The 17,807-nt window shown below is 40.3% G+C and overlaps 1 protein-coding gene across 1 annotated transcript in view; it reads left to right on the forward strand.

Annotated features, from left to right (window-relative positions):
* Positions 1-17,807, forward strand: part of CD96 (CD96 molecule) — a 105,310-nt gene that overhangs the window by 24,020 nt on the left and 63,483 nt on the right. Inside the window, exons 5-7 of the mRNA XM_063806963.1 lie at positions 6,489-6,536; positions 8,013-8,220; positions 14,314-14,369. Coding sequence (XP_063663033.1) covers positions 6,489-6,536; positions 8,013-8,220; positions 14,314-14,369 — 312 coding nt within the window. The remainder of the gene's footprint in view (positions 1-6,488; positions 6,537-8,012; positions 8,221-14,313; positions 14,370-17,807) is intronic.

The raw sequence follows: 17,807 nt of genomic DNA on the forward strand, positions 1-17,807 counted from the left end.
TCCAGCTTCTCTTTTGGGGTCGGCGGCTTGTAGGAGGGAGGTCCCTCCAGGCTGTGGGGTAGGAGGTAGGTCAAGGAGACTAAGAGCAGGGCATCCCTCTGAATCCAGGGTTACGGCACAAGCTGTTCCCTCTACCTGGGTCCCCCTTTTCCCTGCCCCCTTTTCTTGCCTGGAGTAAGAGGTTTTTTGTTTTGTTTTGTTTTTTGTTTTTTGTGTTTTTTTTTGTATTGCTCATTTCAAAAATCTCCAGCATCTAGTATAGAGTCTTAGAGCATAGGTACTCATAAATACTTAATAAATACTTGAATTAATTTATTTCTATTTGTTCCCTTTCCCCACAGTCTTATTCATTGTTCTCATATTAAATTAATGAACACTAAATTAATGCTGTTTGATTGTTTAATGAGTGGCAGCTCATTAAGTATCAACGACTTGACAACTGATGAGTCACCGTTTATCAAGTAGCTTCCTTTAAAGAAACTAAGAAGGCCATATAGACATTACCTTTGGATTCTGCCAGGACATTTAGAGTAAATGAATGCCAGAGAGTGCATCTAAGGTCACACAGTGAGAGGGTGAATCTTAAACATCCACTAGAACCTCAAGCCATGCTGCCACTTTAAAGAATGCACCATGATACCAACAACTTGAAGAATCTTTCTAAAGAAACCTTTCTTCAAAGGGAACATGGTGTTGGCAAATGTGCTGATTAAAATCCTATGGTACATTTCCTTTCAAAATGTCAAAATCTATTTGCTCCTCTCATTTACATCTATGCCCCACAATATTGATGGCTGTAGGATTCAGCCAGTCTATTAAACCATCTAATGTCCTTATAAAGTAGATTACATAGGGTGGTTATAGTCTCCCTTAAATGAGAACAAACTTCCTAAATAAGAGGAGGGAACAAACTGCCTGACAGTGCATAAACCATACCCTGGGCTCATGGTTAGAACATCCCACAGCAAGGAAGTAAAGGAACAGAATGGAAAAATCCCCACATTCATGCAAGTGTAGAAACCCATGATTAGTGTCTTTGGGCTGACCTATGCTCATCATAATAGTAAAAAACACACCCATGAGTAGAGATTTAAGATGTTAATGAGACATGCCATGTATCTACCAGCACGTACAACAATAGCACATGCACATCGGGAGGACCACCCCGAACATGCTTAATAGCAACACACCTTCCCACCCCTTCATGAATAATCATATGAGACTCTCATAAAGGGAGTTTCCCTAGTGTCAGTCAGCATCATCTCACCTTTGAGTAGCCCACTGTGATCAGCGGTGAGTGTACTTTTGCTTTGCAGTGAGCTCTCTTACCTCTTTTCATTTTGAACTTGCTCTCAAATTCTTTTGTGTGGTAAAGTCAAAAACAAACTGGTGCCACTGGCAACACTTATATTAGGGAATAAACTACAACTCTTGGTATCATAATTGTTACATGTCTGCAAAGGACACAAATATTCCAGCCAATCCATATTTTTGGTCTTTAATCTCTTCTTAAACTAAGAATAAGAATCATAAGATAAGCCTATTGTTCTTACAAACATTATATAATCTCTTTAGAAAGAGATTACAACATAGAAATGATGAAGGTGAGCTCAGGAGAGCAGAAACTTCCTATACTGAACTCTGGGAAGTTTCAAAGGCCTTCTGCCCCAAGTGACTCATGAAACCCTGGAAACAATTTACAAACTAAAATTATCTAAGTCACTGAAAAACAAAAGTGATGTCTTCCTGTTTGTGGAATTTTATAAAAGCTAATTAATTCAATTATGACCCTCATAGGAAAGGTTATAATTGGGATTCTGTCTCATAAAATAAACTCTTATGCTACATGTGCCTGATCTCATGCTAAGGCTGTGTTAAGTGTGTTAATGGGACAGACTCTGCATTTTGGGAAGTTACATCGCAGGACTGGGAATACACTGAGGTAGACGGGCATCAGGTGCAAATGGACAGTGTATCTAACATTCATCCAGCATGAGGGGTAACTAAGTAAACACAAAGGGTTAACTCTCTAATGGAAACTAATAATCTATGTGAATGGAGGAGTAATATATAAGAAATCCTAGAATATGTGTATTTAGATGGGATGCAGTTGGAAGCTGAAAGATAAGTGGTATTTTTTCCCATCTTATGCATTGGGACATAAGCATATAGTCATGAGGGAAATTCTGCAGGCTTATTCTGGAAGCTTCTAAATATACTCTAATATTCTGTTTTCATAGCAAACTATCATCCTTGTTTCCCACAGCATGAATTTCAGTTCAGTCCAATAAACATATATGAATCTGTTTTGAGCACTAAGTCCTGCAGGGATACAAAACTATATTGGACATATTTCCTACCATGACATACACCTTTAATAAAAATGTTAAAAATGGCAGCATGGGGAAAATAGTTCAATTCCGACTAGATGAACCTGGGAAAGCTTCTTAGAAAAGGTTATATCTGAGCTGGATAATTAAATAGTTGGCTAGCAAAAGACAGACATATACTACACCAAGACCCTGGGACCTTTAAGTACAAACTGGTAGTGCAGACGGGAAAATGCATAAGAGGGAATATTTGTTCCCAAAGTCAGTGAAAATAAAGAAATTCACGATTTTTCTCTTTAAAATCATGAAGAGGACAAGAATATTTCCAATTCAAACAATTCAATATTAGTGACAAAAGCACATAACTATAGATTCTCATCTATCTTAAAATTTTTATCTATAAATATATCTTCAACATGCTCTTATTTAATATCTGTGCTATTTATGTTAAAAGGTAAGTGGTACTATAGACAATGTTTGTTATGCTTATGGATGCCTCACTATTCAGAAAACAAAACTGTAACCTCTTACCTGATGGCAGCTAATTCTAATTGTCTTTAATAAAAAAATGAAGTGCCAACCAAACTACAAAGTGTTGATAACCAACAGCAATGGTTAGAAATATATTGTTCTGGTGCTCTAGAAAATGGATGTGGGGAGCTTCGCAAGCAGCTTGCTTTGACAGCACTGACTGGATGGAGAATAAATGGAGGAAATGTGAAGATAGGAAACAGTTTGGAGAAAAAAGGAGTAGCAATCAATACAGTTAACAGCAGTTATTGAATGAGCTCTGTACACTCAGCACCTGCCATGTGCTGTGGTCAATGCAGCCAGCTCTGACATGGAGCTGGTTTCAAGGAACTCAGGATAGCTCAGAGATGAAATATCATCACTAAATCATCCCAAGTCTGAAAACCTGAAATTCAAAATGCTCCAAAATCTGAAACTTTTTAGCACACACATGATGCTCAAAAGAAATGTTCAATGGATCATTTCAGATTTCAGATTTTCAGATTTAAGATGTTCAACTGGCATAATGTAAATAGTCCAAAATCCAAAACAATCTGAGCCTGAAACATTTCTGATACCAAGCATTTCAGATAAGGGGTACTCAACCTGTAGTACAAAGATTCCTCTTCTAAATTGAAAATTTTGATTCTAGTTCAAAAACAAAGCCTAAATGACTTATTTTAGGATTTGTCAAGTATTTGAGGCACATATAACAGCAGTTTCATGATTCAATAAGATCCCTTTCAGCAGTTATCATGCTAATTATTTTATCAAGCTCCTATACATAATTTAATTATGCATTTGTTTCTTTTCTGTGGCTCCTGATTTTCATATTTGTTTGTGTGTGCGTGTTTGTTCTTCTCCTTAAGTATATTTTTTAGTGCAAAAAATCTATTTAAAAATTATATTTAAAAATCTGAATTTTTAGATTTTTTTTTTTTTTTTGAGGCAGTGTCTCACTTTGCTGCCGAGGCCGGAGTGCAGTGACAAAATCTTGGCTCACTGCAGCCTTGGCCTCCCCAGGCTCAGGTGATCCTCCCACCTCAGCCTCCCAAGGAACTGGGACCACAGGCATGTGCCACCATACCCAGCTAACTTTTTTTTTTTTTTGTATTTTTAGTAAAGACAGGGTTTCACCATGTTTCCCAGGCTGGTCTTGAACTCCTGGGCTCAAGAAATCCACCAGCCTTGGCCTCCCAAAGTGCTGGAATTACAGGCATGAGCCACCAAATCCAGCCCTTAAGTAGACTATAAGTAGGAAAGGCTAAGACTGTTTCTTTTACTACTTTTGTGAGACTGTATATAGCAAAGTCATTAACAGTGTGATATTTGGAGGGAAATTGCTGTTTTCAAGACCTGGATCTCCACTACTTACTGGCTATGAGACCTAAGGGCTGGGATTAGAGTGAAGCAAGGAAGGCCATTAACCTTGGAAGCAAAATTTAAGGCAGCACAAAAAAATTAGTGATAAAGATAAATATTTTAATACAAAATTTTTAAAAATCAGAAGTTAGGGAAAATCCATGGTGAGCAAAACATCAAATTTGTAAATAAAGGCAGACTGTTGCTTGTGTGTTTTTGAGACCTTGCTACATTTATATTGTTTAAGGAACAGTATTTTCCAATCAACTTGTTGTTCATGGCCATTGTGTCCCCCAAGGGCCAACCCTTATGGGTTGACATTGGCAAGAGAGCAGATTAAGCTATTCATGGCTTTATAACTGTCTTAATCTATTTTGTGCTGCTACATGTAACAGAATATCTGAAACTGAGAAATTTATAAACAGAAAATTTATTCTCTCAAGTTCTGGAGGCTGGGAAGTCCAAAATCAAGGTGCCAGCAAGTTAGAGCCTGGTCTCTGTGCTTCCAAGATGGCACCTTGAACGCTATGTTCTCCCGAGAGGACAAAAAAACTGTGTCCTCACATGGCAGAAGAGCAGAAGAGAGAGAACTCACTACTACAAGCACTTTGTAGAGTGGCATTAATCTATTTATGAGGGCAGAGCCCTTTGGATCTCCCATTAGGCTTCACCTCCCAACACTATGCCATTGGGGATTAAGTTTCAACATGAGTTTTGGAAGGGACAAAAACATTCAAACCATAGCAATGAATTTCCATAATTCCTCAGTTTAGCCAGGCACATAGTGAATACTCATGAGATAGCAGGTTGATCATAGGCTGGACTAGATAATAATAAGCTTGTATTATTGAACATCTATTAAGTGTCAGGACTAGAGTAAGTATATCATATATGTTACCTCATTAAATCTATATTTCCCATTAAAATGTGGGAGTCTACCAAGGTGTGAATTCATAAAGTTTTAGAAATACTTATTAATATTTTTTAAAGTGGACAATTTTTTTCTTTGAAGAACAGGAAAAGAAAAAACTGGTAGAAATAAGGCTGTCACATACAGGTTCTTGCCTCTATCAGTCTGTTTCCTGAAGACTAGGTTAGTTAAGAGCATTATTATCAAGTAGGAGTTGAGGTGTGCTCTAAACACCTATCACCAAAAGTGGGTCAATATGTCATACAAAGGCCCCTTACAATCAACAAATTGCCCTCACCCCTGTAATCTACAACTCACATGAAAGGTTCTAGCTTTCTAAAATTTCTATTACATTTCTCACTGTAGATACTTCAGAAGGGTTTTTTATTTATTATTATTTTATAGTTTGGTTCTTATTAGTACAAATTGTATCTGAGACTTATTTGTTCCCGGTTCTGGGCCTCCTTGCTTTTTGATGCTGTGACTTAAATACCTCTTACTTTGTGTGATCTTTGATCAAATTTTTAACCTCAATTTATTCTACATAGTTGTAAGGAGTAAATAAGACTTGAAAGGACTTTGCAGAATTCTTAGAATATAGTAGGTGCTGAATAAATTTAAACTATGACTAATAAGATTATGAAAGTTTAATAATGGTCATAACATAATACTATCATTATTTCTCCCTCTCCCAGTCCTAGGCATTTCGTTGTTTGCCTGTGCTAATTTTTTCACCTCTCCTCCCATTTGCTCTGTGAAGGCAGCCACTCATATGTAAGTTCTTGCTACTGCCCTCTTTATAACTGAAGACTCTAGAATGTCTCAGGATCTCCTTATCTTGTAGGTTACGGGGCATTCTTTGCAACTGAATCCCATCTTTCGCAATGAAGGAACAAACCCTTCTTTCTGCAAAAGTCAACTGCCCAGGGGAAAAAAGCAACCTTTGGATAAGTTGGAAGGTTTTGTATTTTTTCTCTATCAACTAAACCACCTAGTCACAATCTGCTATATAATAAAGAAAAAAGCAGTTTTTCTCACCAGTCTCCAACTTCAGCATGTAACTGCTCTTTTTCCCACAACAAAGTGACAGTTGATGGAACTGTTCCAAATGGCATTCATATACTAAATGACCAAGGAGCATTTTCAACTCTAAAATCCTGACACACAAAAAAGCAAGAGGCTGCCAAACGTACCTGTGCCAAAAGATCTGCAGGGGGTACCTGCCTTCTTAATTATTGACCTCCAGACTTGCCAGTGCTGAGTGACATGCTCTCCACTTTCTTCTCCTGTCCCCACCCAATACTTAGAGCTCCTCTGGGGGATCCTATCTCTGTAATACAGTCTTTCTCCCTTCTTCTTTTGCTCTTCTTCTTTAGGAAAGCAGCGGCACAGATTCTTGGGTCCTTCTTTCTAAGGGTATAAAGGTATGTAAATTGCTTCAGGAAAAAGAATTCAGCAGAGTGTGATTATTTGCAGGCAATAACACAATACTATCTGTATGTAAGACTGACACAAATCCTAGCCGGATTCAGCTAAAGAACTGTGTCTTACATAAGAGTTTCTACTAAGTATATTCTGGAATTTTCTATTTAAACTATTTAAGAAGTCTACCTTAGTCCATCCTCTGTTTCTGCCCATACTTGAATGTGGTTTCCATTTCTTGTAGCCTGATCTGTCTCATTTTTAAAACTAGATATTCCAATTCATAGATCTTATCATTATTTTGTAACACTTCCCCCATTGAATGCACTCCTGTTTACCCTTCTCCATTTTACTTCCCTCCATTTCCCCTGATGACTGTACACAAGGATTCATCTGTTGTTTAGAGTTAGGCCAGTAGATGTCAGCCCTGGATCTCCTGAGTACCTTAAAAACAATTGTCCTAGCCATGGCCTTATCCCAGACAGACTGAATTAGAATCTCTAGAAGACAAGCTTGTGCATCAGAGTGTTTTAAAAGCAGCTCAACTGAGAATGTTGAGTCATACTAACAGGATATGAAGACCTAACCCATCCTCTACCCTTGTGCCCATCAAGAATCCCCTCCTTACTGGGCCCCTAGTGAGCACTTTTATTGACATCAACCAACACTGTGACACCCCAGGGAGTTTGTCCAAAAAAATTCCAGGCACAGAGAGAATAATAGGGCTTTTCATCACAGACCGAAGAAAGGATATGGGATAGAAGAACCAAGTACCTCAAATATACTCTGATCTCCAAAATTCAGAGTAACATTTTCAGGCTACTCTTCATGCATCCTCTTTGAAGCTAACACAAACACAGAAGAAAGGGAATAAGGTTAGGACCAGAACAAGGCTGTGAAAGGAGGCAAGGAGCTGCCCAGGGCACAAAATTTAAGGAGGTACTCACTGTTGGGTGTCAACATTTCACTTGCAAGACTTTGAGAATGCCACTTTACCTGATCCTAGTCCAAGCTTGGGGAGGAGCTGAAAAGAGTCATTTTCTAAAGGAATTTAGGGATAGCTGTAATCATCCAGTTTAAATGAAGATTTTATGAAATCTTCACACTGATACAGTCTTCTCATCTTAGCAGTAAGATGTCAGAACTTCTTAAATGAAAATTAAAATCTGCCATTAGTCCTGCCCATTCCAAACCCCAAATCCTGCTCCAGGTATACAGTTCATAGAAGATTATGAAGGAGAAGTTCTAGTCAGAAGAACAGAATGTTTCCATTTGTTAGGAGAGGGTAACAATAGTTTTTTAACTGAAAGTCAAGTGTATCATACTTTCTCTAGTAATATACTGAATGTCTTCTAATTTCAATCCTTCATTCTTCCTCTCTACTTTACAAAAAATAAATGAATCAGTGCTTGTCGAATGCCTAGTTCAGAGCTGGCACAGTTGAGGACTCAATAACTGGTAACAATTTTTCTCACCAGGAGGATAATGGAACTCAGGAAACACTTATCTCCCAAAATCACCTCATCAGCAATTCCACATTACTTAAAGATAGAATCAAGCTTGGTACAGACTACAGACTCCACCTCTCTCCAGTCCAAATCTTCGATGATGGGCGGAAGTTCTCTTGCCACATTAGAGTCGGTCCTAACAAAATCTTGAGGAGCTCCACCACAGTCAAGGTTTTTGGTAAGGGCTTTTGTTCTACAGACTCACTGGCATCCTCCTGTCTCCTGCCCTGCTCTTTCTTGAAGAGGAAGCACCCTATTATGCTGCAGAGCAGCCACATGTGGGTAACAGTGCTGGAGTCTGTTTCCCTGGATACTTGTCATTCTTGTTGGGCAGGGGGATGAGGGTAGGATGCTAAAGAATGATGATTCCGTTAACAGAATAAAATCATACAGAAATCAATAATTTTCTGTATTGGTCAGTTTTCTGTTGCTTACAATGAAATACCTGAAACTGAGTAATTTGTAAAGAAAAGGAATTTATTACTTACAGTTATGGAGGCTAAGTCCAAGGTCGAGGGGATGCATCTGGTAAGAGCCTTCTTGCTGATGGGGACTCTCTGAAGAATCCCAAGGTGGCACACGGTATCACATGGCGAGGGGACAGAGTTTGCTAATGTGCTAACTCAGGTCTCTCTTCCTCTTCTTATAAGGCCACCAGTTTCCCTCCCATTATAACTCATGACTCCAGTAAGCCATTAATCCATGAGTGGATTAATCTTATTCATAAGGGCAGAGACCTCATGATTCAATCACCTCTGAAAGGCCCCAGTTCTCAATACTGCCACACTGGAGATTAAGTTTCAATATGAATTTTGGAGTGGACATTCAAACCATAACAGACAGATCAATTTCCTAGTGACCACTATCTTATTTACAATGCTAATATTTCTCAGAATACTGGAAATCTCTTTAATTGTAACTGCCAAAGTCTAATTGCTTGGTTGTCTAATTATCTTAGTTGCTTGCTTGAGCAAGGTGGAGTAAAGTCAGTGAGAAAAGGAAGGTGATAAATATAGCCCCAGAGAAACTGCAGAAGTTCCTCCTCCCCTGCTATCCTGCCAAGGCCCAGCTGGGGTGAGACCATCCAGGTCCAGCCCTTCCAGCAAAGGAGCCTTTAGGAAAGGCCCTCTGAACCTGCACTCTCAGGAGTGTGGAGCTGAGCTGTGAAATCCACTGTGGCCTCACTCAAAATGCAGACTATCTGCAGGGTGCCAATTTAAGGAGGAAAGGTTGAAATTCTATTTTCCCCAGTGGTACAAGGAAGTACCACTAATTAATAAACACCATTAATGAAGGGAAGCCTCTGCCTTTGGATGTTTTTTTCATTTTTTGTGACAAAGATCTGTGTTTTTTAGAAAATCAATTTTAAAGAAGGCAAAGAGAATAGCAGTGAGGTGGATAGACAATTAATTATTTTTGAAAATGAGATAAACAAAGAGAAAATAACTTCACAAACCTATGGACACAGGCTGCTAGATTGTTCCTCAATTCTCTAAAGGGCAGAGCAAGCAAAAAAAATTATTTGGAATTGTATTGCCTTATTATTGGCAGTCATACAATTTAGTATTTTGAAGAAAACACAAAATTGCCTCCCCCTTCCCTCCTCTGTCCTCCCCTTCCCTCTGCATCCTCCCTCTTCTCTTTCTCTTCATCTCTCCTCAGGGATGGACTAGGCAATAATCATCCCTGATGATCAGGTTCCTTACGGAGCCTAAATAGTGTCCTGTGAAGAGTTGGAAACAAGCTGTTCATCTCTTTTGCTATCACCATTTGTTTATTTACCAGGCTGTGACTGTCTTAGTGCAAACATGAAACTGCTTCATCTGGTCTATTGTCAAACCAATGAAGGCAGCCATCCTCAATGTGGAAAGAAATATCAATTTTAATCTAGGCAAGCTGTGTCCCCTATTGATCAAGACTTTTCGCATCATAACTTGATCTAATTGCCTTGTCAACATTTATGCTGTGTCCTGTATCTCTTTGCTGCATTAAAATACCTCTATCTTGATCTTAAATGTTTTTCACCCTTTTATTTCTCATTTTTATCACCCTATTGGATTCTACAGCTCTTTGTCTCTACATTTCTCTTGTTTCTTCTTTGAAGTCCTTTTGGTGGATGCTTAAAAATATGAAAACCTGCCTGCTTGTTCAGAAAATTAGATTTTTCATGCTTCTGGGTTTTTGCATTTAGTAAATTGGCTGGGGGGGTTGTGTTTGGGTGGAGTCTCATCCAGTCCTTAACCTATTTTGAGGTGTTACCCAAGTATATATTGTGGCCCTGACCACATATAAGAACCTACTTTACATCCCTTGGTGATTCCTGATATAGAATAAGTCTCCCCAAAACACCCATGAAAATCTTGAAATCAATACCCAAATATATATTAGATCTATTCCACATGCCTTAAATCCAGCATATTTCTTCTTCCCAAACAATGCCCATTGCTCAACTCTTCATTGTTTAACAGACCAGGGACAAGAGGGGCTACTCCAGCAATTTTGCCACTTCCTGCATCTCCTTCACTGGTCTCCTTTGGTTTTCCTTTCCTTGGCAGGGAGTCACCTGCCCATCACAGGGTTCTGTTCCACTCCTAAATTCCAAATCTGATTGTCCTCAGCCTCAAATAAAATCTGTCTCACCCTGTCACCTCTGCAATTTTTAGTAGTCGTTCTTTCTTTCAGGGCTTTTATTCTGCTGGTATTTGTTAACAGGAGGTAAGAGATACCTCTCCATCCATTAGTGTTTCAGGTTGTATCTTGGTTTTGGGTTCCCCTGAAATAAAACATCGAGATAAGGATTGGGGTTAATTTATTTGAAAGGCTATCCTGGGAAACATCAGAAAAGGAGTGAGAAAGTGAGTCAGGGAAGGGAAGGAAGATAAGAAAATGTACAAGATTATATCAGTTAGCACCATAGGTTTAGAGCTCATCTTACTGGGAGACAGCATAGAACACACATCAGAGTTATCCCACATGAAGGGCAAGAAAGCTGGGGTATTCATCTACCATCTCTCCATCTGTTATCACTATTAACTCTCTGGGACTCCCAGTTTTTACTACTTGTGGACTAAGTGTACTCCCATAATCTCAATAAATCATTATGCAAAGAGTCATCTAGTCATCAAAGAGTTATCCCAGTAAGAGATCTTCAGTATGCCAAGGTAAATGGCTAGTGGCTGTAGCAGGCACTGACAGCATCTGTGACTGGAAGTTTAGCATTCTTTCCACTGAGTCATAGAAGGCTGTGTTTGCTGTGCTCAAGAATTTACTTGAAGCCACTTCTGTTCAACACAATGTACTTAATGTCTAGTTTGTGCTGGGCACAGTTAAGTGCTGGAGATGAAGAAATTGATAAAATACTGGCTCAGAGGCACTTAAAATCTAGTAAAACAACAAAATCACTGAAATATTCCCTGATATTTCCTAGTGCCAAGCAACCAAACAAGAATCAAGTGTTTCTCTGCTCCACTTCAGGGACCTTTATAATGAGACTTTATTTCTAAGCTGCATTAGTCCATTTTCATGCTGCTGATAAAGACATACCCAAAACTGGGAAGAAAAAGAGGTTTAGTTGGACTTACAGTTCCACATGGCTGGGGAGGCTCAGAATCATGGCAGGAGGTGAAAGGCACTTCTTACATGGCAGCAGCAACAGAAAAATGAGGAAAATCAAAAGCATAAATGCCTGATAAACCCATTAGATCTCATGAGACTTATTCACTATCATGAGAATAGCATGGTAAAGACCAGCCCTCATGATTCAATTGCCTCCCACCAGGTCCCTTCTGGGAGACACAATTCAAGTTGAGATTTGGGTGGGGACACAGCCAAACCATATAATTTCACCCATGACCTGTCCCAAATCTCATGTCCTGACATTTCAAAATCAATCATGCCTTCCCAACAGTCCCCCAAATTCTCAACCCATTTCAGCATTAACCCAAAAGTCCAAGTCCAAAGTCCCATCTGAGACAAGGCAAGTCCCTTCTGCCTATGAGCCTGTAAAATCAGACGCAAGTTAGTTACTTTCTAGATATAATGGGGGTATAAGCATTCAGTAAATACAACCATTCTAAATGGGAGAAATTGGCCAAAACAAAGGGGCTACAGGCCCCATGCAAGTCCAAAATCCAAAAGGGCAGTCAAATCTTAAAGTTCCAAAATGATCTCCTTTGACTCTATGTCTTGCATCTGGGTCACACAGATGCAAGAGGTAGGTTCCCATGGTCTTAGGCAGTTCCACCCCTGTGGCTTTACAGGGTACAGCATCCCTCCTGGCTACTTTCACAGGCTAGTGTTGAGTGTCTGCCACTTTTTCAGGAGCACAGCGCAATCTGTTGGTGGATCTACCATTCTGGGGTCTGGAGGATGGTGGCCCTCTTCTCACAGCTCCACTAGTCAGTGCCCCATTAGGGACTCTGTGTGGGAGCTCCAACCCCACATTTCCCTTCTGCACTGCCCTAGCAGAGGTTCTTCATGAGGGCCCTGCCCTTGCAGCAAACTTTTGCTGGGTATTCAGACATTTCCATAAATCTTCTGAAATCTAGGCAGATGTTCCCAAACCTCAATTCTTGACTTCTCTGCACGCACAGGCTCAACACCATGTGGAAGCTGCCAAGGCTTGGGGCTTCCACACTTTTAGAAGCAATGGCCCAAGCTGCACGTTGGCCCCTTTCAGCCATAGCTGGAATGGCTGGGACACAGGGCACCAAGTCCCGAGGCTGCACACAGCAAGGGGACCCTGGGCCCAGCCCAGGAAACCACTTTTTCCTCCTGGGCCTCTGGGACTGTGATGGGAGGGACTGCTGTGAAGGTCTCTGAGATGGCCTGGAGACATTTTCCCCATGGTCTTGGAGATTAACATTAGGCTTCTTCCTACTTATGCAAATTTCTGCAGCCAGCTTGAATTTCTCCCTAGAAAATGGGTTTCTCTTTTCTATTGCATAGTCAGGCTGCAAATTTTCCAAACTTTCATGCTCTGCTTCCCTTATAAAACTGAGTGCCTTTAACAGCACCCAATACACCTCTCGAATGCTTTGCTGCTTAGAAATTTCTCCTGCCAGACACCCTAAATCATCTCTCGTAAGTTCAAAGTTCCACAAATCTCTAGGGCATAGGCAAAATGCTGCCAGTCTCTTTGCTAAAAGATAACAAGAGTCACCTTTGCTCCAGTTCCCAACAAGTTCCTCATCTCTATCTGAGACCACTTCAGACTCAACCTTATTGTTCATATCACCATCAGCATTTTTGTCAAAGTGATTCAACAAATCTCCAGGAGGTTCCAAACTTTACAACATTTTCTTGTCTTCTTCTGAGCCCTCCAAACTGTTTCATCCTCTGCCTGTTACCCAGTTCCAAAGTTGCATCCACATTTTTGGGTATCTTTTCAGCAACACTCGACTGTACTGGTACTAATTTACTGTATTAGTCTGTTTTCACACTGCTGATAAAGACATACCCAAGACTGGGAAGAAAAAGAAGTTTAATTGGGCTTACAGTTCCACATGGCTGGGGAGGCCTCAGAATCATGGTGCATGGTGAAAGGCACTTCTTACACAGCAATGGGAAGAGAAAAATGGGGAGAAGCAAAGGCGGAAATCCCTGATAGACCCACCAGATCTCATGAAACGTATTCACTATCATGAGAATAGCATGGGAAAGACCAGCCCCCGTGATTCAATTACCTCTCGCTGGGTCTCTTCCACAACACATGGGAATTCTGGGAGATATAATTCAAGTTGAGATTTGAGTGAGGACACAGCCGAACCATATCATAAGCCTTTGGACACGTAGAACATTGCTCTTTTCTCTCCCTCCCCACCACCCATCCTCTGCTTGCACTACCAGTCTTCCACATTCCCAATTTTACTTGACTCATCACTGATAACTACATCACATCTTCCAAAAGCCTCCTCCTATCCTCCAAGGTTAGGTTAGAAAATTTATTTAAAAGCTGTCTTCAAATCCTACATGTCCTTAATCATTGCACTTATCTCAGTGTATTATAACTTCCAGTTTGTTTATCTGTATTCCCATGAAACTGTAGATTTCTTAAGAACAGTGAATATTATTTGTCCACATTTGTTTCCTAAGCCTCTAGCATACTGCCAGGTACACAGTGGGCCTGGCAGTATTATATTAATAAATATTAATTTATAAATATTAATATTTAATGAATGAAGATGCTTATAGACACACACACACATACACACACTAGTGGCCAGGTAGGATGACATTTGGTGTCACTAATTATGTTTTATTTGCCTTTAAGCTAAACCAGAAATCCCTGTGATTGTGGAAAATAACTCCACAGATGTCTTGGTAGAGGTGAGTCACATAAAAGCCTTTGAAAATCTACAGTATTACATGTAAGGTGTGTCAGGTTGCATAGTTGCCAGGAATGTTCTCTCAAAGAACTTTACTCCTTGGCCCTTGACCAATTAACTGCTAATAGGGATGAAGGGAAGCTGGGTTGTTTCTAGAAAGTGAATGGGAATTTTTACTTTTAGACTAAGGGCTCTCAGAATATTTGATGTGCACTTTTAGTCCTTAAATTTCTCAGAAAAAAAATAGTCACAATTGTTTAAACTTCCCTTTTATAAAAATTCAGGTGGATAGTGAGGACAAAGTAGGGCAGAAAGCTGTGTGAGCCCTGGTGTAAGAAGGAGGCTTTTGCTCAGCTAATGTTTAATTTGTTTTAATCCATTTCCTTTACCCACTTTCCCATTGTTTTTATTTCAAAGTGACAGGAGGAGATATGCCCTCCTGTACTCGTGCAGAACCCTGGGTATGTCTTTGGTAGTAATGAAGAAGGGCAGGAGAAAAAAGAAAATTGAATAGGGACCTCTGACTTAACTTCTTCTGGGTGGTAGTTACCAGCCTCTAGTCACTAGGATCTGGACTCAATTTCTCACTCTTTCTCTTGCGAGCTGTGACCTTGGGCAAATTACTTCATGTCTTTGCAGTCAGTTTCCCCATCTATATGAATTGAATAATAATAGTATCTTCACATTGTTGCTGTTTTTAAAAATTAAATAATGTATGAAAAAATCTAAGTACAGTGTGTGGCATATATTAAGTGTTTAATAAACATTATTGTTCTTGTTTTTATTATTATTATCTGCGTTAATCAACTGTCTTGTGGCCTTATGACTTTAGCCAAGCTTTTAAAAACCCTAAGTAAAAAATATACTCATTAATTCTCTAACATTTTCTATTACATGGGGTGAGAGAAAATTATATTCATTCTAGTTTCTTCTCGCACCAATAACATTAAATAACTTACAATCTCTGGTCTTACTGAATATTAGTCATTTAATTTGATAATTGCATATAAATCATAGCTTAGATTCTTTGAGATGGTTTTGCATGACTTGGAAAAATATCTTCCGAGTAGTTGTGTCTTTTGCCAGTTTCATATATTAGTCTCTTAGGTAACTGCTTGTATTAGTCCATTTTCATGCTGCCAATAAAGACATACCCAAGACTGGGTAATTTATACAGGGAAAAGAGTTTAATTGGACTTACAGTTGCACATAGCTGGGGAAGCCTGACAATCATGGCGGAAGGCAAGAAGGAGCACATCATGTCTTACATGGATGGCAGAGAGCAAAAAGACAATGTGCAGGAAAACTCCCCCTTATAATAACCATCAGATCTCATGAGACTTACTCACTATCATGAGAACAGCACAGGAAAGTCCCCATGCTTCACTTACCTCCCACCAGGTCCCTCCCACAACACATGGGAATTCAAGATTAGATTTGGGTGGTGACAGAGCCAAACCATATCATTACACCTCTGACCTCTCCCAAATCTCATGTCCTCACATTTCAAAACCAATCATTCCTTTCCAACAGTCCCCCAAAGTCTTAACTCACTGCAGCATTAACTCAAAAGTCCAGAGTCCAAAGTCTCATCTGAGATAAGGCAAGTCCCTTCTGCCTATGAACCTGTAAAATCAAAAGCATGTTAGTTACATCCTAGATACAATGGAGTACAGGTATTGGATAAATACAGCCATTCCAAATGGAAGACATTGGCCAAAACAAGTCTGAAATCCAGCAGGGCAGTCAAATCTTAAGGCTCCAAAATGATCTCCTTTGACTCCAAGACTCATATCCACGTCATGCAGATGCAAGAGGTGGGTTCCCATAGTCTTAGGCAGCTCCACCCCTGTGGCTTTGCAGGGTATAGCTCCCCTCCTGGCTGTTTTCACAGGCTGGCATTGAGTGTCTGCAGCTTTTCCAGGCACACAGTGCAAGCTGTTGGTGGATCTACCATTCTGTGGTCTGAAGGATGGTGGTCCTCTTCTCACATCTCTGCTAGGTGGTGTCCCATTAGGGACACAAGCTCTGCCAGTGTGGCTTTGCAGGATACAGCCTCCCTCCTGGCTGCTTCCATGGTCTGATGATGAGTTTCTGCAGCTTCTCCAGGCACACAGTGCAAGCTGTCATGGATCTACCATTCTGGGATCTGAAGAATGGTGGTCCTCTTCTCACAGCTCCACTAGGCAGTAACATAGTGGGGACTACATGTGGGGCCTCCAACCCCACATCTTCCTTTTGCACTGCCCTAGCTGGGCTTCTCCATGAGGGCCCCGCCTGCAGCAAACTTTTGCCTGGGCATCCAGGCATTTCCATACATCTTCTGAAATCTAGGCAGAGGTTCCCAAACCTCAATTCTTGACTTCTGTGCACCTACAGGCTGAACACCACATGGAAGCTTCCAAGGCTTGGGACTTCCACCCTCTGAAGCAGCAGCCCAAGCTGTACCCCTGGCCCCTTTCAGTTATGGCTGGAGTGGCTAGGACACAGGGCACCAAGTCCCAAGACTGTGCACAGCATGGGGACCTGGGGCATCACCCACAAATCCATTTTTTCCTCCTAAACCTCTGGGCCTCTGAAGGAGGGGCTGCTGCAAAAGTCTCCAACATACCCTGGAAACATTTTCCCCATTGCCTTGATGATTAACATTCAGCTCCTTGTTACTTATGCAAATTTCTGCAGCCAGTTTGATTTTCTCTCCAGAAAATGGGATTTTCTTTTCTATCACATTGTCAGGCTACAAATTTTCCAAACTTTTATTCTCTGTTTATCTTTTGAAACTGAATGCCTTTAACAGCACCCAAGTTACCTCTTGCGTGCTTTGCTGCTTAGAAATTTTTTCTGCCAGATATCCTAAATCGTCTATCTTAAGTTCGAAGTTCCACAGATCTCTAGGGTAGGGGCAAAATGCCACCAGTCTCTTAACTAAAACATAACAAGAGTCATCTTTCCTCCAGTTCCCAACAAGTTCCTCATCTCCATCTGAGACAACCTCAGCCTGGACCTTATTGTTCATATTACCATTGGCATTTTTGTTAAAGCCATTCAGCAAGTCTCTAGGAAGTTCCAAACTTTCCCATATTTTCCTGTCTTCTTCTGAACCCACCAAACTGTTCCAACCTCTGCCTGTTACCCAGTTCCAAAGTTGCATCCATATTTTTGGGTATTTTTTCAGCAGTGCCCCACTCTTCTGATACCAATTTACTGTATTAGTCCATTTTCATACTACTGATAAAGACATACCCAAGACTGGGTAATTTATACAGGAAAAAGGTTATAATAACCATCAGATCTCATGAGACTTACTCACTGTCACAAAAACAGCATGGGAAAGACCTGCCCCCATGATTCAGTTACCTCTCACTGGGAGTTCAAGATGAGATTTGGGTGAGGACACAGCCAAACCATATCACTGCTATTATAATCTTGATTATACAGC

Source organism: Pan troglodytes, chromosome 2 (assembly GCF_028858775.2).
Source record: "Pan troglodytes isolate AG18354 chromosome 2, NHGRI_mPanTro3-v2.0_pri, whole genome shotgun sequence".
NCBI classification, from domain to species: domain Eukaryota; kingdom Metazoa; phylum Chordata; class Mammalia; order Primates; family Hominidae; genus Pan; species Pan troglodytes.